Source organism: Pyxicephalus adspersus, chromosome 7, assembly GCF_032062135.1.
Source record: "Pyxicephalus adspersus chromosome 7, UCB_Pads_2.0, whole genome shotgun sequence".
Taxonomy (NCBI): domain Eukaryota; kingdom Metazoa; phylum Chordata; class Amphibia; order Anura; family Pyxicephalidae; genus Pyxicephalus; species Pyxicephalus adspersus.
The window spans coordinates 76,861,695-76,879,125 of record NC_092864.1 but is presented as its reverse complement, the minus strand read 5'-3'; the positions used below and the strand labels follow the sequence as shown (position 1 = coordinate 76,879,125).

Genomic DNA, 17,431 nt, shown 5'->3' with positions numbered 1-17,431 from the left:
ACATGGAGTGTTTTTTTTTTTTTTGCTTTGTTTATGATTACCTCACAGTGAGGATTTTATACAGTAACTGACACCACGCTGCCTAATAATATGTTGAGAAAAACATATATCCTAATTGCATTTAAAAAAATAGTGTACCTGTTCTGACTACCATAAAAATTCAACTTAAGCACAAACCTACAGTCTCTATCGCGTATGTAACCCGGGGACTACCTGTTAAGAAAAAAGCCCTGGAAAGTAAAAAAAAATATAAAATGTCCATTTGCACAGTGGGGAATAAGTCGTTCATACCCCAACCTCTCTTAAAAATCAGGTAAAAAGAAACAATCCATGCTTATGATTTGGGAATATGTAACAATACTAAGCAAACTTTCACAGTCTCTGGGGTCTTCATTAACCACCTGGGCGTTACACTGATGTCTAAATTTCTGTACCAAAAGCGTTACACTGTTTTTCATGAAATTTTTTTTTTACATTTTAGACCTGTAACTTACAGAAATATGTCCAAACAAAGGTCTAGTAGATATCATGAACATAAAAAAAAGTTTGAAACACACAATCATGTAAAAAAAAAAAATGTACTTTTATTTTTATTTCATGTTGTGTGGTGTTTTTGTACTGTAAAAACCATTTAAAAGCAGATTACATTGTAATCTGCTTTTAAATTTCCCTCCCTGACACCCCCCCATACATCACCAATCACATCACCCGGAAGATGACTCATCCTCCGAGTGATGTGAGGGGGGATTTCCCTGCGTGCCTCACACAGACAAGAGACGCTGGAAGCTGCTGCATCTACAGAGAGATGCACAGAACAATGCAGGATTTCTGCATTGTGCTATACATCTCACTGCAGATGCCAGCAAGAGGAGCTGCGGACGCTGGGTAAGTATTTCCTTTCAGTTGTAATCCGATTGTCATACAATGTATGACAATCGGATTGCAATATAACATTTGTTTACATTTAACCACCTGGTGAGAAAAACTCGGGGTTAACGAAAATTGCAAAAGTTTTTACCCCGAGCATGCTCGGGCTTAACGGCCAGGTGGTTAAAAGCATTGTAAATAAAGTGGCTAACGTTTACAAAACATCCAAATCCCCAAGTGTTCCTCTAAGCTTTCTCCATATCATAGCACTTTGTATGTATAAACATTTTCATACTATCAATCCATTGGTCTCTGGATAACCCTGCTACTAGAAATTTAGACCAGGTTGTAAAGAACTTAGTGTTACAATCTTTGTTTCGGTAGGCATTCAGCTTGATGATGAGCATTATTTTGTGTATTATGTGTTTGACCTCAGGTAGCGTTGGAGGGGCAGGGGACAACCAGTGTGACATAAGGGACTTTTTAGCAGCTAAGAGACACATTTTTTCATTTCTGATGAGTACATTAGAATGGGCTGCGTCACCTGAGTTTACAGCGTGTAGTAAACAAATAGCTGGCAAGTCTCCTGATTCCTGCCTGACATAACCTCCATATACTGTGTAACATCGCTCCAATAGTGACATATAGATGAACATGTTCAGAGTGGATGGAAAAGATTTGGGAGGGACAATTGACACTTTGGACATGTCGTTATTCTATCACTAGTAGCAGAGGAGGGTGTGAAATCAATGAGTTCCCTCAAGCTCACTCCAGCTTGATTTTTCTATCATCACCACCTTGATTTTATCGTCACCACCCTGATTTTCCTATTCCACCTCACCTGCATGAGTTGCCAAGTGTCAAAGAAGGAATGCACTGTCAACAAGGCCCACTTCTGGAGTAAAGTTTGCGGGAGGGGAAAGTCTGGGATGTTTCTTACAGAGTAAAAAATCTCTAATAATGATGTATGATTGTTGCTGTGTTGCAAAAGAGAAAAGTTTTCTTAATGTTTTGATTTGGAATAGAATTTGCACTGTTCCCAAAGCATTTGTGTATATAGAAACAAAAGCTATTAAAAGGATTTTGAGCATTATTCACTTTTTAAAACACATTATTCTAAACACAACTGTATGTACTGTGAACGCATGCTTGTGTGAATGTTTATTTGAGTGCAGTGCTTTTTTGGTAAGAAAAACAGTGCCAGAACTCACATCTTGTTAATCCCCCAGAGTCCAGACACTGTCTGTCTACCCCCAACCCCCGGATATTGTACCAGACCTTTACCCCAGAAAGCACTCAATACAGAGGTATGTGAGGAAGAGAGTGTAAGGAAAGCTTTTATGAGGACTTTAGAGTTGTAATTCTCCTTTTTCCGCAGCCCAGCCATCATGTATCACTGCATCGTAAGCAGAATGCTCTGAATCACTGTGTTGGTGGGAAATTTTTACGCTGCACATGCAGACACTTGTCAAGCAGTTAGGCTGCTGAGCTACTGTCCAGTATTGAAGCACGCATGCACAGCCTTTATTTACAGGGTGAACTGTCATTTTCACTTGACAGCTGTTCCCCTCCACAGAGTATAAAGGACTTGGAAAATCAATTGAAAAAAGGTGCCGGAACTCAGTTCCAGTGCGTTCAATGAGGAAAAAAAGCCCTGGATAGTATCATAGTTAAGTATTTGATTAAAAAAAAAATTACAAAAATACATTATTCACAAAACCTAGTTCGTACCCCACTGCTTCTGGTAAGGTTTTAGGAATAAATGTTATACATGAAAATCCTGAAATAGAGTTTACGCTTTGTAGCTAAAGGTCTAAAAGACTTATTTGATGCATCGAATATGTCCAATGCCTGGAAAGACTCCTCTGAAGGCATAGAAAGGGTATATATGGGCATTTATTACTTGGCCGTGCCTGCAAAAAGATTTATCTATGACACAAACCTTTTAAAAAAAATCCACAAAGACCTGGGTTAGGAATGCGGATCCAGAGAAGTATGTAAAAGATATTCCAGATGCTCTGGCTGCATCCATGAGCTGAATAAGAGGAGATTTACAGTATTTTTTTCAAAAGAAAAAATTGAGCCATAGTAGGTAAAAACCAGAAGAAAAATAAACTTAAAAAGGCAGTGAAGTCCTGTAAAATTCCGTTGACATACTGTCATGAAGGGTTTAACTTTTAGACATGCTCCAAAAGATAAGTGGTGTACCTAGAACCTAAATGTTAACCTCATATTAGATATTTCAGTATACCCTTTATAGCAAAAAAAAAAAATTAATTAAAGAAACAATTTCAGGTATCTTGTATAATCTACACAGTATATGCACAAAAAATAAAAACTTACCGCCTTGGAAGCAAATGTCTTTGATATATGCAAAAAGAATAGATAGGGCTATATCTAAACGTTCAGCAGCAGGATGAACCATTGCATCAAAAAGTACACCTTCATCTCTCTTCTGTGGATCTTCATCTTCGTCCTGCACAATTATCATAATGTAGAGGATAGGTGATAGGTTTAGATAGCTATCAATATTTTTAGGCTACAATATACATACACCAAAACACTAACATTTCCTATTAGCAAATTAACCAAAACACTAAAAACTCCTAATATCATGTTAACATAACTTCAATAACCATTGCTAATATTTTTCAAACTGCCCTGCCTTCCCTTACTTTCTTGGTAGTGCCTACAACCTTACTAGGTCTTTTTCCTGTTCTGTCATCTCTCATGCTGGAATGATTTAAATCCTGTGCATGCACCTAGGAGTATATTTCTTCAGCAACAGATGTATAGCAAGAATGTACACGCTTCATTTTTGAATTTTTAAATTTAATTCTAGGCGAGTTTGCATGTGTCCTAATACCAGATAGACCAGGATTCTCATAACTGTCTCTTTTTCTCCTAATGCACCAAAATTTGCGTTGCATGGAGGTTTTGTGACAGAAAGATGTAATAGAAAGATACAATCAGGGTACTTTAAACTGGAATTTTTTTCTTACCATGTTAAAGATAGCTTCTTCATCACCACGATTCTTTCCATTAGTAGAGTCTATGTTTTGTTCAGCATCCTCTATGTCATGGCGAGATGCACTCACCTGTATTTTTAATCAAGGTGTACAATCAGATTTTGAAAACAGTGGTTGTATAGAATTTTAAAACATGCCAAATAAAAAATAGTGATTTTTTAAGCCAGCATGCAGCTGTGTGGATTCTTACAGACATGTCAACAGTGTTATAAAACCAACAATACAGAATATTCAAGAACATCATGCTAAAAGACTGATAATATCAGGTATAATAAAAAGGTTAAATGGGCACTAACAGACCTTTAAATGCCCCATCAGGCATTTCTTTACCTACCCTATGAACAACTCTTTTATTTGACAAATAAACAGAAATCAGTACTAGAATAAAGACTCCTGTTTTAGGCATCTCTGGACATTTTTGATCCTTTGTTTCCTATTACACCCGTCTAAAAGATTATACAAAAACTACATAAAAACCCTAAATATCCACATTGGAGGTCTGGTTGGGTTAGGTTTAACACCAGTAAAATGTATACTATATATGCATTTTTACACATATATTAAACATGTATATATTGTGCTCTCCCCAAGGCTGGATCACCCAGCTTTCATCAGTGACGCTGGGCGATCCAGCAAATCTGGAATGGATTTCCTAAAAGTAATCTGCTATTTGTAACCAAATGTTTTCAGTCCTGTATAAGATCTATTCCAGGTATGCTGGATTATTCAACTTCTGATGAAAGTGTATCCTGTCAAGCCTGGGAGAACTTTAATAAACCAAGTCCATTGTGTTTAAGCTGCACTTCTACCAATCAAAGGTGATTCTCCTGCAACAGAGACCATGGGCCCTTTAGAATTTCAAGGACCTGATTCAGCTGTTTGCAAAGTAGTTTACATTTTGAACTTACCTCAAAATTCTATAGGAGCAGATGATCTACAGATGGGGTTTTCCTTACAAACTCACCGTTGCTGTTCAGAATTGATTCTTGGCCCTGAGTCTTCAGCTCTATTTACTTGTCTGACCCTCCTGCCCCAGCTGCCACTGCAGCCCAATCATGTTTTTTTTTTACTCTTAACTTTGTTTCTATTAATACACAGGGTTTCAAATCCCCCACAAACGACTAAGACTTTTCAGTATAATTATGCCAACACTCCCTTCAGGAAGCACAGTTTCTATTTAACGTTCTTACATTTCTATACCCTTATTAATTGACTTCAATAGTTATACTTGACTGGCAGGTAAGTTTTAAATTTGAACTAAACAGGATGAAGTACTGCGCTGGAACAGGATGAAGAACTCCGCTGGAAATATATATATATATATATATATATATATATATATATATATACACAAAATACACTATATATATACACACAATACAGCCAGTATCGAACGTTTGTTCATCGCGCATGCTCAGAACATGCACGATCACTGAACGACCGTACACACGATAGATCGTCGGCGTCGTTGGTTACTTTTTTTAAGAACGATTTTTGGCCAATCGGTCATTCGTCGTTCATTTCCAACGATAAAAATTGGATGTGTGTACGCAGCTTAGGTCTGCTTCTTCAGGAATGTAATCCTTCAGGGATGTAGTCCGCTAAAGGACGGAGTTATTATGAATAAACCTATGTTTTGAAGACAACTTTCTGCTGAAACTTCATGAGGGATTCAGGACTAACATTAGAGATTTATTATTATTGTGGAGAATATATATGGGGTACCGCCATCTCTGTGTGTTGGGCTTAAAACCCCACTTTCTGCCTGATTCCATACCAAGTGACAAAGTGTACCTGCAGTTTTCATAACCTTTGTGCTGATACACCTACTATCTGTACCAATTATATCCCTGAAGAAGCAGACAGTCTGCAAAATGTGTCAGCTGATCTCAACATATGTAATGTGTGGGTACTGCCCAACAAACTTTTGCTTCCCTTGAAACATTCCTTGAAAATAAGAACATAAATTGCCCAATATTTCTGGCAGATCATGCTGGATAGGATTTCCCATAATTTGCAGCTTTAAAGTACCCCAAAGGATCTAAAACAGAAGTAATAATAAAAACAAAGTATACAGAGACCTTAACATGTTATCCACATTGTCCTCAAAGATGAGCAGAGAGTCATTCAGGGCAGTATACGGAATCCCTCTTTTGAGGCTCACTGACTTTGAAGGGGGCTGTCAAGAAGATCTTTCAATATATCAACTTCCCTCCTTTTAAATTCTTCCCTACTATCTTCTATCAATAAGGGTAGGCCCTCTATCTTGTGACCTGGGAAAGGGATCTAGAGCAGACCTTTTGGGAGAAGCATTAGGTAATCTTGGTAGATTACGGCTTTCAGATAAATTAATTTCCTCCCTGGACAACTTGTACAAGATACACAAATATTTGCCAGTTAGTAAAAGGAACCCAAGAAGGATCAAACACAGAGTGAGCGGTGTCTAAAGTGTTTTTTTTAAAAAGATGACAGGAATATGTTATGTATTAGCTGTATATTAATACATACATCAATTTTCAGCAGCTTCTCCATCACAAGCTCCAATATTTCCAGTCTGAGCATTGGGAAATAGACTGTGATCCTCATAAGGTTATGTATGTAGCACTCCTGATACAAAACAAATATTGATTAGTAAGAAAAACATCACACAAATGCAACATCACCAGTAGATCACATCAGACCATTAGTCTATTCTGTAAATAAAGTGTCAAGTGTATTGCTCCTGTGATTTTTAGCAATAGTAGATCACTGTTGATATGGGTTTTATATATTGTTGCTAAGTATAATCTTCTTCCTTCTTTTGGCTACATCACCCAACCTTGAACTGCGCGAAATCGAGTGACATAGCCTGCTGTAACTCTATAAAAAAAAAAAAAAGAAAAAAAAAAAAAGAAAGATTTTTGGAAATAGGTCAGCTTTAACTTTTATATTCCCACTGCAAACAAAATGGACTTGATTTATTAAAGCTCCCCAAGGCTAGAAAGAATACATGGGTGATCCAGCAAACCTGGATTGGATTTTTTAAAATTAATTTGCTATTTGCTAGCAAATGTTTGGAATCCTTGACCAGATCCATTCCAGGTTTGCTGGATCACCCAGCTTCACTGTTGAAAGAGTATCTTCTTCAGTCTTGGAGAGCTTTAATAAATCAGGCCCATCATATCTATAAATTCTATTTGAACCTCTAATTAAAGTACCGTATTTTTCACCGTATAAGACGCTCCGGAATATAAGACGCACCCAATTTTAAAGGAGGAAAATCTAGAAAAAAAAAGATTCTGAAAGATTATTCCCCTTCTGATCACTCATACCGGTATTCCCCTTCTATTCCCCTTCTGATCACTCATGTACCATTCAAATTCCCCTTCTGATCACTCTGTCATTCAAATTCCCCTTCTGATCACTCTGTCATTCAAATTCCCCTTCTGATCACGCTGTGCTTTTTTTCTACTGTACGGCAGTTAGGACAGGGAACAGCAGGTGGCGCTGTGCCGGCTTCTTTCACTCTGCTTTACAGACAGAAGACACAATGCTGGCAGAGGAGAGAAGAGACAGGCGCTGCATGCAGCCAGAGACACGCAGGATCGGGTATCGGGTACGTATCTTATTTTAATTATTTTATAACACATTTGTCGTATAGGACGCACTAACCCCCCCCCCCCAGTTTTGGGGAAGAAAAAGTGCGTCTTATATGGCAAAAAATACGGTAGTTTAATGTTGTTGTTTAAAGCAGCGGTCGCCAACCTCCTGAGAAGGACCCCAGTGGGGGGACGTGCTGAACACGAGCCGCAGGACCATGTCCCCCGTTTTGATCACAGGCTCAGGGAAGTAGGCGGATTGTGTCTCAGAACACAACCCTCCCACTCTTCCATCACAGGCTCAGACCTGCAGTAGGAGAGTGGGCGAGTTCTGGCATCATGACGTCACTAAAGGAGAAGTTTCGAACTCCTTTGAGGGACACCTGGCTCTCCGTACATGCTCGGTCCAGAGCAGGTAAATTTAGTGGTCCGTCGGTAAGAAAAGGTTGGCGACCACTAGTTTAAAGCATAGACCAAAACAGACAAATATGTACTGAGAAGGTTAAAGACTTTTGTCACCACCTCCATCTTGTTCTTTCCTCTCCATTTTGTAGCAGAACTATCTATAGGAAATATAACAAGTAATCTCCTTTATTGTGGGGGTGTCTAAACATTCTGTAGGAATAGTGTAGTTTTTTGTTAATAAAAACAAAGTGAATGGTCACCAGGGTAGGTGTGAAGAGATTCCCAAGATAACAGGGCCATAAATTGTTTAGTGCCATCAATTCCCGAATAGTCACTTTTATTACTGTAAACCTTTAATTACTTTTTCGTACCACCTTACTTTACTTTGCACAAATAACACTATCTTTTCTTAATAAACCAGAACAGCAACCCTAGATTAAAATGGTGTCTGTTCTCTTATAATCGTAATATTAACCTAACAGCTGACATTTCTTTAAGAAATACATACATTTTTCTTTGACAGTACTCATCAGAACTAGTAATAGATTTGCAAAAAATGCAACATTTTCAAATTGAGCATCTTCAGTCTGAACAAATTGTTTTCAGTAGGCAGAGGTGGAAGAGTAATTAATATGCAAATTATAATAAATGATTGAATGATTAACCCTGGCAACAGGTGTCAAAATGTTTTAAAAGCTATTTTCCTAAATGATATCCCCAACACCCAATACACATGGGGACTTACTGACTTTAAAGTCCTATGTGTTGGGGCAAAATATGTGAAAAACAAAAATTCATGCAAGGGACACATAATGCAACATTTGGTTATAAATTGACTCAGTGAACTGATTTCAGGGTATGGAAATTACTATTGTAATTTTTGTAAAACAGTAGCGGATTTGAGGACACAATAGACCTTTGGGTATATGACTTGCCACCAAAGTGGACACTAAGAAGCCAAAGGCTCAGCCCTCCTACACAGCATATTAGTTTACCATGGCATGTTTCAAATACACCACACCCTCTGCACAGAAGTTTGTCACATAAATAGCATACTAGTAAATAGTAATAGTAAATAGCAACTAATATGACGTGCTGTGTCCCTCACAGTGAATACAGACTATAAACATGAGCAGCAGTTTGGCTTTCTTTAGCAGACAGAGATTGTGGCAAGCCAGACTTCATCGGAAAACACAAAAAGCGAGCTCCTGAGAAAGCTGTGACGCCCTAATACTGGAAACAATGGAATCCAGATTCCCATGTCCATAGACTCTGGCAATTCAGCACTATGTCCCTCGGATGCTGGTGACAAACAACTTCAAAACAGTAGAAAAAACAAGCATCCAGTAAAACTTGTAAAAGGTCCCTTCATCAAATAAGTCTATTATCAAGCGTCATACCCTCAAGGCTGACTAGGAATTAATTTTATCCTATCGTTTATACTTGAGATTTATACATACATTCCACAAGCAATTGTATAAAGATTTTGCAATTTAATGTGGAATGAGATTTAGCAGTAGATAGGAATGTTTCTGGGTATTTATTTTCTAACCAGGATAATCCCACTTTACTTGAGAGGTAGGTATGACCATCACATATGAAAGATTCTAATATAGTAACTAAAAACTTCAGAAAGTGAGGAAATGTGGTAATTCTAAATGCCACAGATTATATAGTTGGAGCTAAGAGAGCTAAATGCAACATTTTATTTGCTTGTGCATAATTGAATATATTTTAATGGCATATTATTTACAAACACAAGTCCCCAACATGAGCAACATTATTAATATATTAAAGAATGTATATATGGCTTTTTGGGAGAATAATTGTATTAGTGGAAATCCTCTCAGTGCAAAGATTAAACATTTTTTGTAATATAAATAGGTTGTTGCTCATTGTCGGGGAAGGAACTTTAAAAAAAAAAAGGTTTTTTCTTCACAAAGTATTTATTGAAAATGTTTAAATGAAAATTATACAGCATACAGGACACTCCAGTAGAAAATAGATACTGCGGTAAAGTAACATAACATAATTGAGATGCATCAAACTTAGAGAATAGCTATTATACAAGGGGCACATCGAAATAGCATCCCCATCATAGAATAAATTAACGTAAAGCTACAACAGCAACATTGCAGTCTTTAGCCATTATGGTGCAAATCACATGGGCACGATCGGAAAAAGGCTGTTCCCATTGTACAAAGAGAGATGAGGAGTAGAAGGATATGGTCTAAGGGAAGAAAATCTACTAAATTAAAGAGGTATTAAGTCCCAAGTGGGACAATATATTTATTGCAAGGTTGTCAAACTTTGATAATTTGGTCATGCCTATCCAAAAACATAGTAGAAAGTCGTTTTTACCACTGTCTGTTTTTGATATATCTGAAACTGTAGAATAGTGGATCCCCATGCTCTAGCAATAATTAGTGACAACAAAACTTAATAAATAGCACTGAGTAGATGAGGTGATAGACTCTAGCCCAAAAACACTGCACTTTGGGTCAGATCCACCAAATATGCACCCTATTACCTGGAGACAAGCAACTCCTGAAACAATGTGGAGAATAAAACAAAGCATACTTGAATTTCCTCATTGAGGTCGGATATTAGCAGAAAAGCATTTTATGAGAGTTCCACAGAGAAAGATGGCGCTCTGAGCAGTGGCTGACCAAATATCCAGCATTGTAATGATGGCACTGCATATGTATCAAGCAGTCAAAATTCTGCCTGCTATCTTCTCCATTAATCGATTATATGCAGGGAGTTTTATCACAGAAAGGATTTGAAACTTATAAACTCATTTAAACCAGACATTTGTGGCATTTAGGGTTAAATCCATCTGGTTTCTAAACGTAATCATTTCTTGCTAAAGGGTGATAATGTCTGTACTGTAGTTGTTGGGTGCCTACACTCTGGCTGACCGGCATAGTGATTTTCCTGTTTGTGATGGAATACACGCTAATAAATTCTATTTCTTCTTTCTAATTCTACATTCACACTGCATGTAATCAGGTATATCACCCCTAGAGTGTTAAACTATTGCAAATTTCTGACCATTTGCATTGTTGACATTTCCTGCATAGGTAAGTGCCCTATGCTGCATAACCAAAAACAGATTACATTTTCAGGACTTCAAGACTAAAGAGATATCATTATGTTTTTTTTTCAGCAGCCTCCTGGGATAAGTATTTTTTTTTTTTCGAAAGTAGATAGGGAGTGCTGCAGATAGACTATAGATAGAGTAAAAGATCTATCTTTTGTATACGAGATACTTGGGAATCAGGTGGGGGACATTTGCCAAACTGCACAACACAGACTTGAAAAAACACTTCCTTCCTACAATGGTTCCCAATATTAATTTTTTATGTTAGAAAACATGAATTCTGAACAAATTCTTGTGTGGTTTTTAGCTTCTTATTACCATAGATAAAGTTTGCTATAGAGGATTCCTTCTGCTGCATTTCCAATACAGTAATATAACTGGGGTGCTTGCTTTTCTGTCCTCTAGCCCTTGAACCACTGGCATCCACTACCATACATTCTAACCCCAATATAAAAGGGCTGAAAATAACTGGCATCCACCATAAAAAGATGCTTTTTGCTGATGAAAGCCTCATGTGATCATCACAATTACTTTGATCATGGTTATGGTTTGAAAAACAATGTTTTATGTCAACTTTATGCACAACTGGTGGCATAAAAACTATTATTATTACATTATATTTGAAGTATGTATATATAAACACATACAGTGAGAGAAAGAAGTTATCTGATCCCCTGCTGATTTTGTGCGCTTGCTCTCAGACAAAGAAATGACCAGTCTATAAATGTAATGGTAGGTTTATTGTAGGTGTGAGCGACAGAACAACAACAAAAGAACCCTCAAAAACCAAATGCTCAAAAGTCAGAGCTTGATGTGTCTTAATAAGTATTTTTTCCCTTTCCAAAAGATGGCTTAGTACTTGGTGGCAAAGCCCTTGTTGGCAATCACAGAGGTTGTATGTTTCTTCTAGTTGTCCACCAGGTTTGCACACATATCAGGAGGGATTTTGTCCCACTCCTCTTTGCAGATCCTCTCCAAGTCAATAAAGTTTCGAAGGTGATGTTCGGCAACTCAAACCTTCAGCTCCCTCCACAGATTTTCTGTGAGATTAAGGTCTGGAGACTGGCTAGGCCACTCCAGGACCTTCATGAGCTTTTCCTTGAGCCACTCCTTTGTTGCGTTGGCCGTGTGTTGAGGGTCATTGTCATGCTGGAATACCCATCCACGACCCATTTTCAATGCCCTGGCTGAGGGAAGGAGGTGCTCACCCAAGAATTATTGGCATATGGCCTGTCCATTGTAGCTTTGATGCGGTGAGGGTGTCCTGTCCCCTTAGGACAGTAGGGATGGTGTTCTTGGGGTCATAGGCAGCATTCCTCCTTCTACAAACACGGCCAGTTGAGTTGATGCCAAAGAGCTCATTTTTGGTCTCATTTGACCACAACACTTTCACCCAGTCCTCCTCTGGACCAGATGTTCATTGGCAAACTGCAGACGGGCCAGTACATGTGGCATCTTGAGCAGAGGGACCTTGCGGACTCTGCAAGATTTCAGGCCTTCACGGCGCAGTGTGTTACCAATTGTTTTCTTGGTGACTATGGTCCCAGCTACCCTGAGATCATTGAGAAATTCCCCCTGTGTAGTTCTGGGCTGCTTCATCACAGTTCTCATGATCATTGCAACTCCACGAGGCGAGATCTTGCATGGAGCCCCAGACTGAGGGAGATTGACAGTTATTTTGTGTTTCTTCCTTTTGAGAATTATCGCGCCAACTGTCGTCACCTTCTCACCAAGCTGCTTGGCGACAATCTTGCAGCCCAGTCCAGCTTTGTGTAGGTCTACAATCTTGACCCTGACATCCTTGGACAGCTCTTTGGTCTTGGCCATGGTGGCTAGTTTGGAATCTGATTGAATAATTGCTTCTGTGGACAGGTATCTTTTATACAGGTACTGTAACAAGCTTGGATTAGGAGAACTCCCTTACAGAGGGTGCTCCTAATCTCAGGTCTCTACCGGCATACAGTGAAGATACCCGGGAGCCTGAAATCTTGCTGGTTGACGAGGGATCAAATATTTATTTCACTCACTACAATGCACATCAAGCACTGACTTTTGAGGATTCTTTTGTTGTTATTCTGTCTCTCACAGCTACGATAAACCTACCATTATGGTTAGACTGGTCATTTCTTTGTCAAGAGGGCAAATGTACAAAATCAGCAGGTGATCAAATACTTCTTTCCCTCACTGTACATTCTACAAACTACATTAAAACAAAGTTATCCCAGATAACATACAATAAAAAAAAATCACCCTTTTACTCCATTCTCTCCATTTGTAAAACAAAAATCATACAGATCATGTGATCACAAAAAAATTAAAAACAAAGATTTATCTGCATGTGATCATGAATTTGGAATTTACAAATGGATAGAAGAGAGCAAAATGATGATTTTATTGTACATACTGGCAAGAATATATACCAAAGGATGTAATTGTGTATTGGACAACATAGTTTTCCTATTTTGTGTTTAATACATATGTAGTTCAATGGGATTTGATAAAATTTTGTTTTTGGAATTGTATATAAAGCCTATATTCCAAGGAGAAAATGCCCAATCTTTTAAAAGGGTGTGGAGCATGGACATTTTTGGTATACCATAGTGTATGTGAATATAAAAGGGGTTCCTTTGGTATATATTGATGTTTGTCCCCTGAGACACAACTTGATTTGGTTTTAGGGTATAAAGGTTTTAAGTTTTTACGTGTATAATCTCTGCCACATGGAGTTACATGGGGTACATGTTGCTATCAGCTTCACCCCTTACTTCACCAGTGTAGTGTTTTTGACTTTGGATTGGGACAATTGTTTCTAAACTACAGGGGCAGAGCAGGTTTAAGCCATTTTTGAATCCCAGACACTGTCCTTATTCCCCAATATCTCTATTCTGATGCAGGGTTGTGCCCTGTAAGGCTTACTCTGGGACAATTTAGGTAAGGAGAGGAAAGAAAAGACAGGCCTTTTGGCAGTATAGTGCGAAAACAATATTTAATAACATATACTTTAGCCCTAGATACAACTCAGACCTTTTTACTACAGATCTGGGTTATACATCATAGTGCCTAATTTTTAGGTTAAAGGTTCAATCATCCTGATAAAGATACTAGTTGTGGACATAAAAAGCAACTTGTGATTACGGGTCTCAAGTCCTGACACGTTTCGCCAGCAAGGCTTGTTCAGGGGGTTATTGAGATCACAGAATTGGAGAAACAATACCCAATAACTGACAAATACAAGAAAATAGTATATATATATATATATATATATATATATATATATATATATATATTGTCAGAATTCATTAAAACATTTCATACACTATCAAAACAAGTGTCAGTTTAATAGAAATAAATAATATATACAATAAGAATACATGACTACCGTGTTTCCCCGAAAATAAGACCTACCCCGAAAATAAGACCTAGTAGAAAAAAAAAAAAATACTCACCGAGCGGGAGACAGCGGGCGTACACACTCCGGAGCCGCACAAGCCGATGCTTGCCTTGTAGTTCCGGCTCCTGTCACAGGCGGAGTGATATTACATGCACTTCGCCTGTCAGAAGCCAGGAACTCGGCTCGCGTCTTCTGATAAGGTAAGTTTTTTTTTTTTATTTTAACCAGCACAATTACGGTATAAAAAAAAATAAATAAATAAAAATGTGAGCAATCATTGCCCCAGCCACATTTTGTGCTGATTTTAGGTTTGTAAGGACAAGCTGGCTGATTTAATACAGTAACAGTGCAAGAAGAGAAATGCTGAATTCAGTAACCAATACCGGTAGCAATGAATCAATGAAGAGTTTAATTTACAATTGGGTCACCAATTAAAAAAAGTATATAAGACCTACCCTGAAAATAGGACCTAGTGTGTTTTTGGAAGCCCAAAAAAATATAAGACAGTGTCTTATTTTCGGGGAAACACGGTACTTACATGGGTATACATGTACAATTATTAATGGATATTCCCCTGGTACCCTTTTCTTTGATTTTATAGCACAGTGATCGCACTATGTAAGATCTTAATTAAAAACGCAAATTGCACTTACATAGCAAGGAGCTTTGGAGTGGGGTCCCCAAGTTGATATCTACCTGTCACAAATCTATAACTGTCATGCTATGTTACCCTGTCTGCTTCTCTTCTTTAGACCTCAACTTCGCTAGAATGTTCTTCTCTGGAAAACCAGGTGCAGAGGGGGACACTGGCTGTCCTGCCTCATCTGTTATCACAGTAATAATGCTCTAAAAGCATCACCACATTTTAACATAAATAAAAGAGTTATCTTCCCCTTTTATATATTAGAAAAATGTGTTGTTTTTATTTTCCATTATTGGGGGAGGACCCCTCCCTTTCCATCTTTTTGGGCTGCTCCTTCTGCGCATGCCTGACATTGGGCATTTATCATCAAGGGATTTCCCATAATGTAAAAAAAAAAAAAAAAAAAGGGCTCAATCATATGCATGTGCAGTGTGTGCGGTAAATGACACATTTTTACTGCTAATGTGAACTAAACCACACTACTACTAAGGGATTACACTATTAAAGAAGAGTACACTGTTACAGAAGGGGCTGAAGACCGATACTGCTGTTACATGATAAAGTATTATCAGTAAAAAAGAAAGATAAATAGTTTCACATAGCTAGTATGATTCCAGTAGAAACACTGTTGAAGTGAACACAAAGAAGAAGCAAGAATAAATAATCAAGAGAACAAGGAAGAGGGAATGCTGCTAATATATCAGTAAATCTCTGCATACTATGGTGTGACACCATGTTCAAATGGGAATTAAAAAAAAAAACAAAAAAGTATTCAGTGGATCCTTAGGGCCTGTTTACTTCATTTAATATTGAGCAGAGCAATCTATACTATTAAGCATGCAGGTGGTTGGATTTTAGGACCTTTTAAAAAATGGTGTGACATGTCACTAAAATGTGAACATTAGTCTTTAATCAGTAGAGCTGGGGGAAATATACATCCTTCAGTCAGGAAGCTAAATTAAGACAACTACACCAAAATATGCCCTGTAGAAGTGGCCAAACCATTAGGTTCTATTGTGTTCTCCCAAGAATGCTGAAATAACGCTTGTTCATCCTTGCTCAACAAAACATTTTTTACTATATTTTTATAATAAATTTTATTATTAGAATACTAAGGAACACACAAAATCACGCCATCAGCTTTTCAAATGATATATTTTGTTACTGTTTTTTGTTACTGGCTATACAAAATCGTGAAATATTTTTCTATGTATTACATTCTCTTTGCCTTAAATCTTAAGTGCTTGTTATGCCTAAAACACCCACCCCCTTAGTATCCTTCAAAAATACTCAAAAATCCATGTAGACAATTTGATAAGTGAATTTCATCCATAAAATACAAAAGAGATGCAAAATAAATGTTTGTTTTTTTACATTGCAAAATGAAGCATAACACCTACCAGAACTCTAGGTGACTTGCTGACATAAGGAAACTTTTCCACAAGTATTGGTATCAGAAACCGAGGTGCTCTGTGGAAATAAATGAAGATTAGATTAGAATAAAACACTGCAAGTATATTTGCTTATTAAACTCTTAATATTAATCATAGGATCAGAAAGAATATCAAGTCAACAGAAAACCCAGAATGTAATATTCCAATCCATGCTGACCTAATTGGGGTTATTTGTAAATATAAAAGCTGCTATGTGGCCACTGAACCTGCTGCTAAAGCATCTGACTCAATGGAATGGGAATGCCTGTGGCAGATAGAGAGAAAATTTTGAGCCAAATATGTGTATTTGGCTCAAAATTTTATCCTTAACACGGTTAACATATGGCTTTTGCAACCTCTTTCCTTGACTAGGGAAACACACACTTGTCCACCATCCAGTCCTCTATATGCACTAGGAAATTTTAGTTTACAGTAACCCTGAAATTTGTGCCCTACAAAGCAGTTTTATCAATATTTGTTGTGATAACAATAATTGTGTGTTTAAAAAGTGAAAAAAGCTAAAAATCTTATATTGGCTTATGTTAGCATATATACAACTGCATTGGAGAAAAACTGCACTTTCTTTTCCAAATCAAAATATGACGAAAAATACATCAAATAATTTGTGTTATTCCTTTAGTTAAGAAAGAAAGTTAAGAACAAGAAATATTAGGTTAGTTAAAAAAAAAATAATTAATTACCAGTGTTTAAACAGTATTACTTAAAAAAGAGAAGCTAAGCAAACTGAATTTTATATATAGATTGTAACAACAAGAGTTTAATAATCCCCACCTTGTTTAACCACCTGAGCGTTACACTGAGGTCTAGATTTCTGTACCAAAAGCGTTATAGGTTTTCATGAAATTTTTTTTTTTAAATTGTAGACCTGTAACTTACAGAAATATGTCCGAACAGGGTTCTAGTAGATATCATGAATATAAAAAATGTTTGAAACACACAATCATGTGAAAAAAAAATACTT

General features: G+C 37.3%; 2 protein-coding genes across 5 annotated transcripts in view; both read right to left on the bottom strand.

The window, feature by feature from the left end:
• Positions 1–17,431, bottom strand: part of RRN3 (RRN3 homolog, RNA polymerase I transcription factor) — a 119,768-nt gene that overhangs the window by 45,344 nt on the left and 56,993 nt on the right. For all 4 annotated transcript variants that reach the window (XM_072418998.1, XM_072418997.1, XM_072419000.1 and 1 more), the window contains exons 8-11: positions 16,417–16,486; positions 6,405–6,503; positions 3,870–3,965; positions 3,211–3,343 (exon numbers count right to left, since the gene is read on the bottom strand). In XM_072418998.1, the coding sequence (XP_072275099.1) occupies positions 3,211–3,343; positions 3,870–3,965; positions 6,405–6,503; positions 16,417–16,486 (398 nt within the window). The remainder of the gene's footprint in view (positions 1–3,210; positions 3,344–3,869; positions 3,966–6,404; positions 6,504–16,416; positions 16,487–17,431) is intronic.
• NTAN1 (N-terminal asparagine amidase) overlaps positions 1–17,431 on the bottom strand; it is a 242,237-nt gene that overhangs the window by 197,314 nt on the left and 27,492 nt on the right. The window lies entirely within an intron of this gene.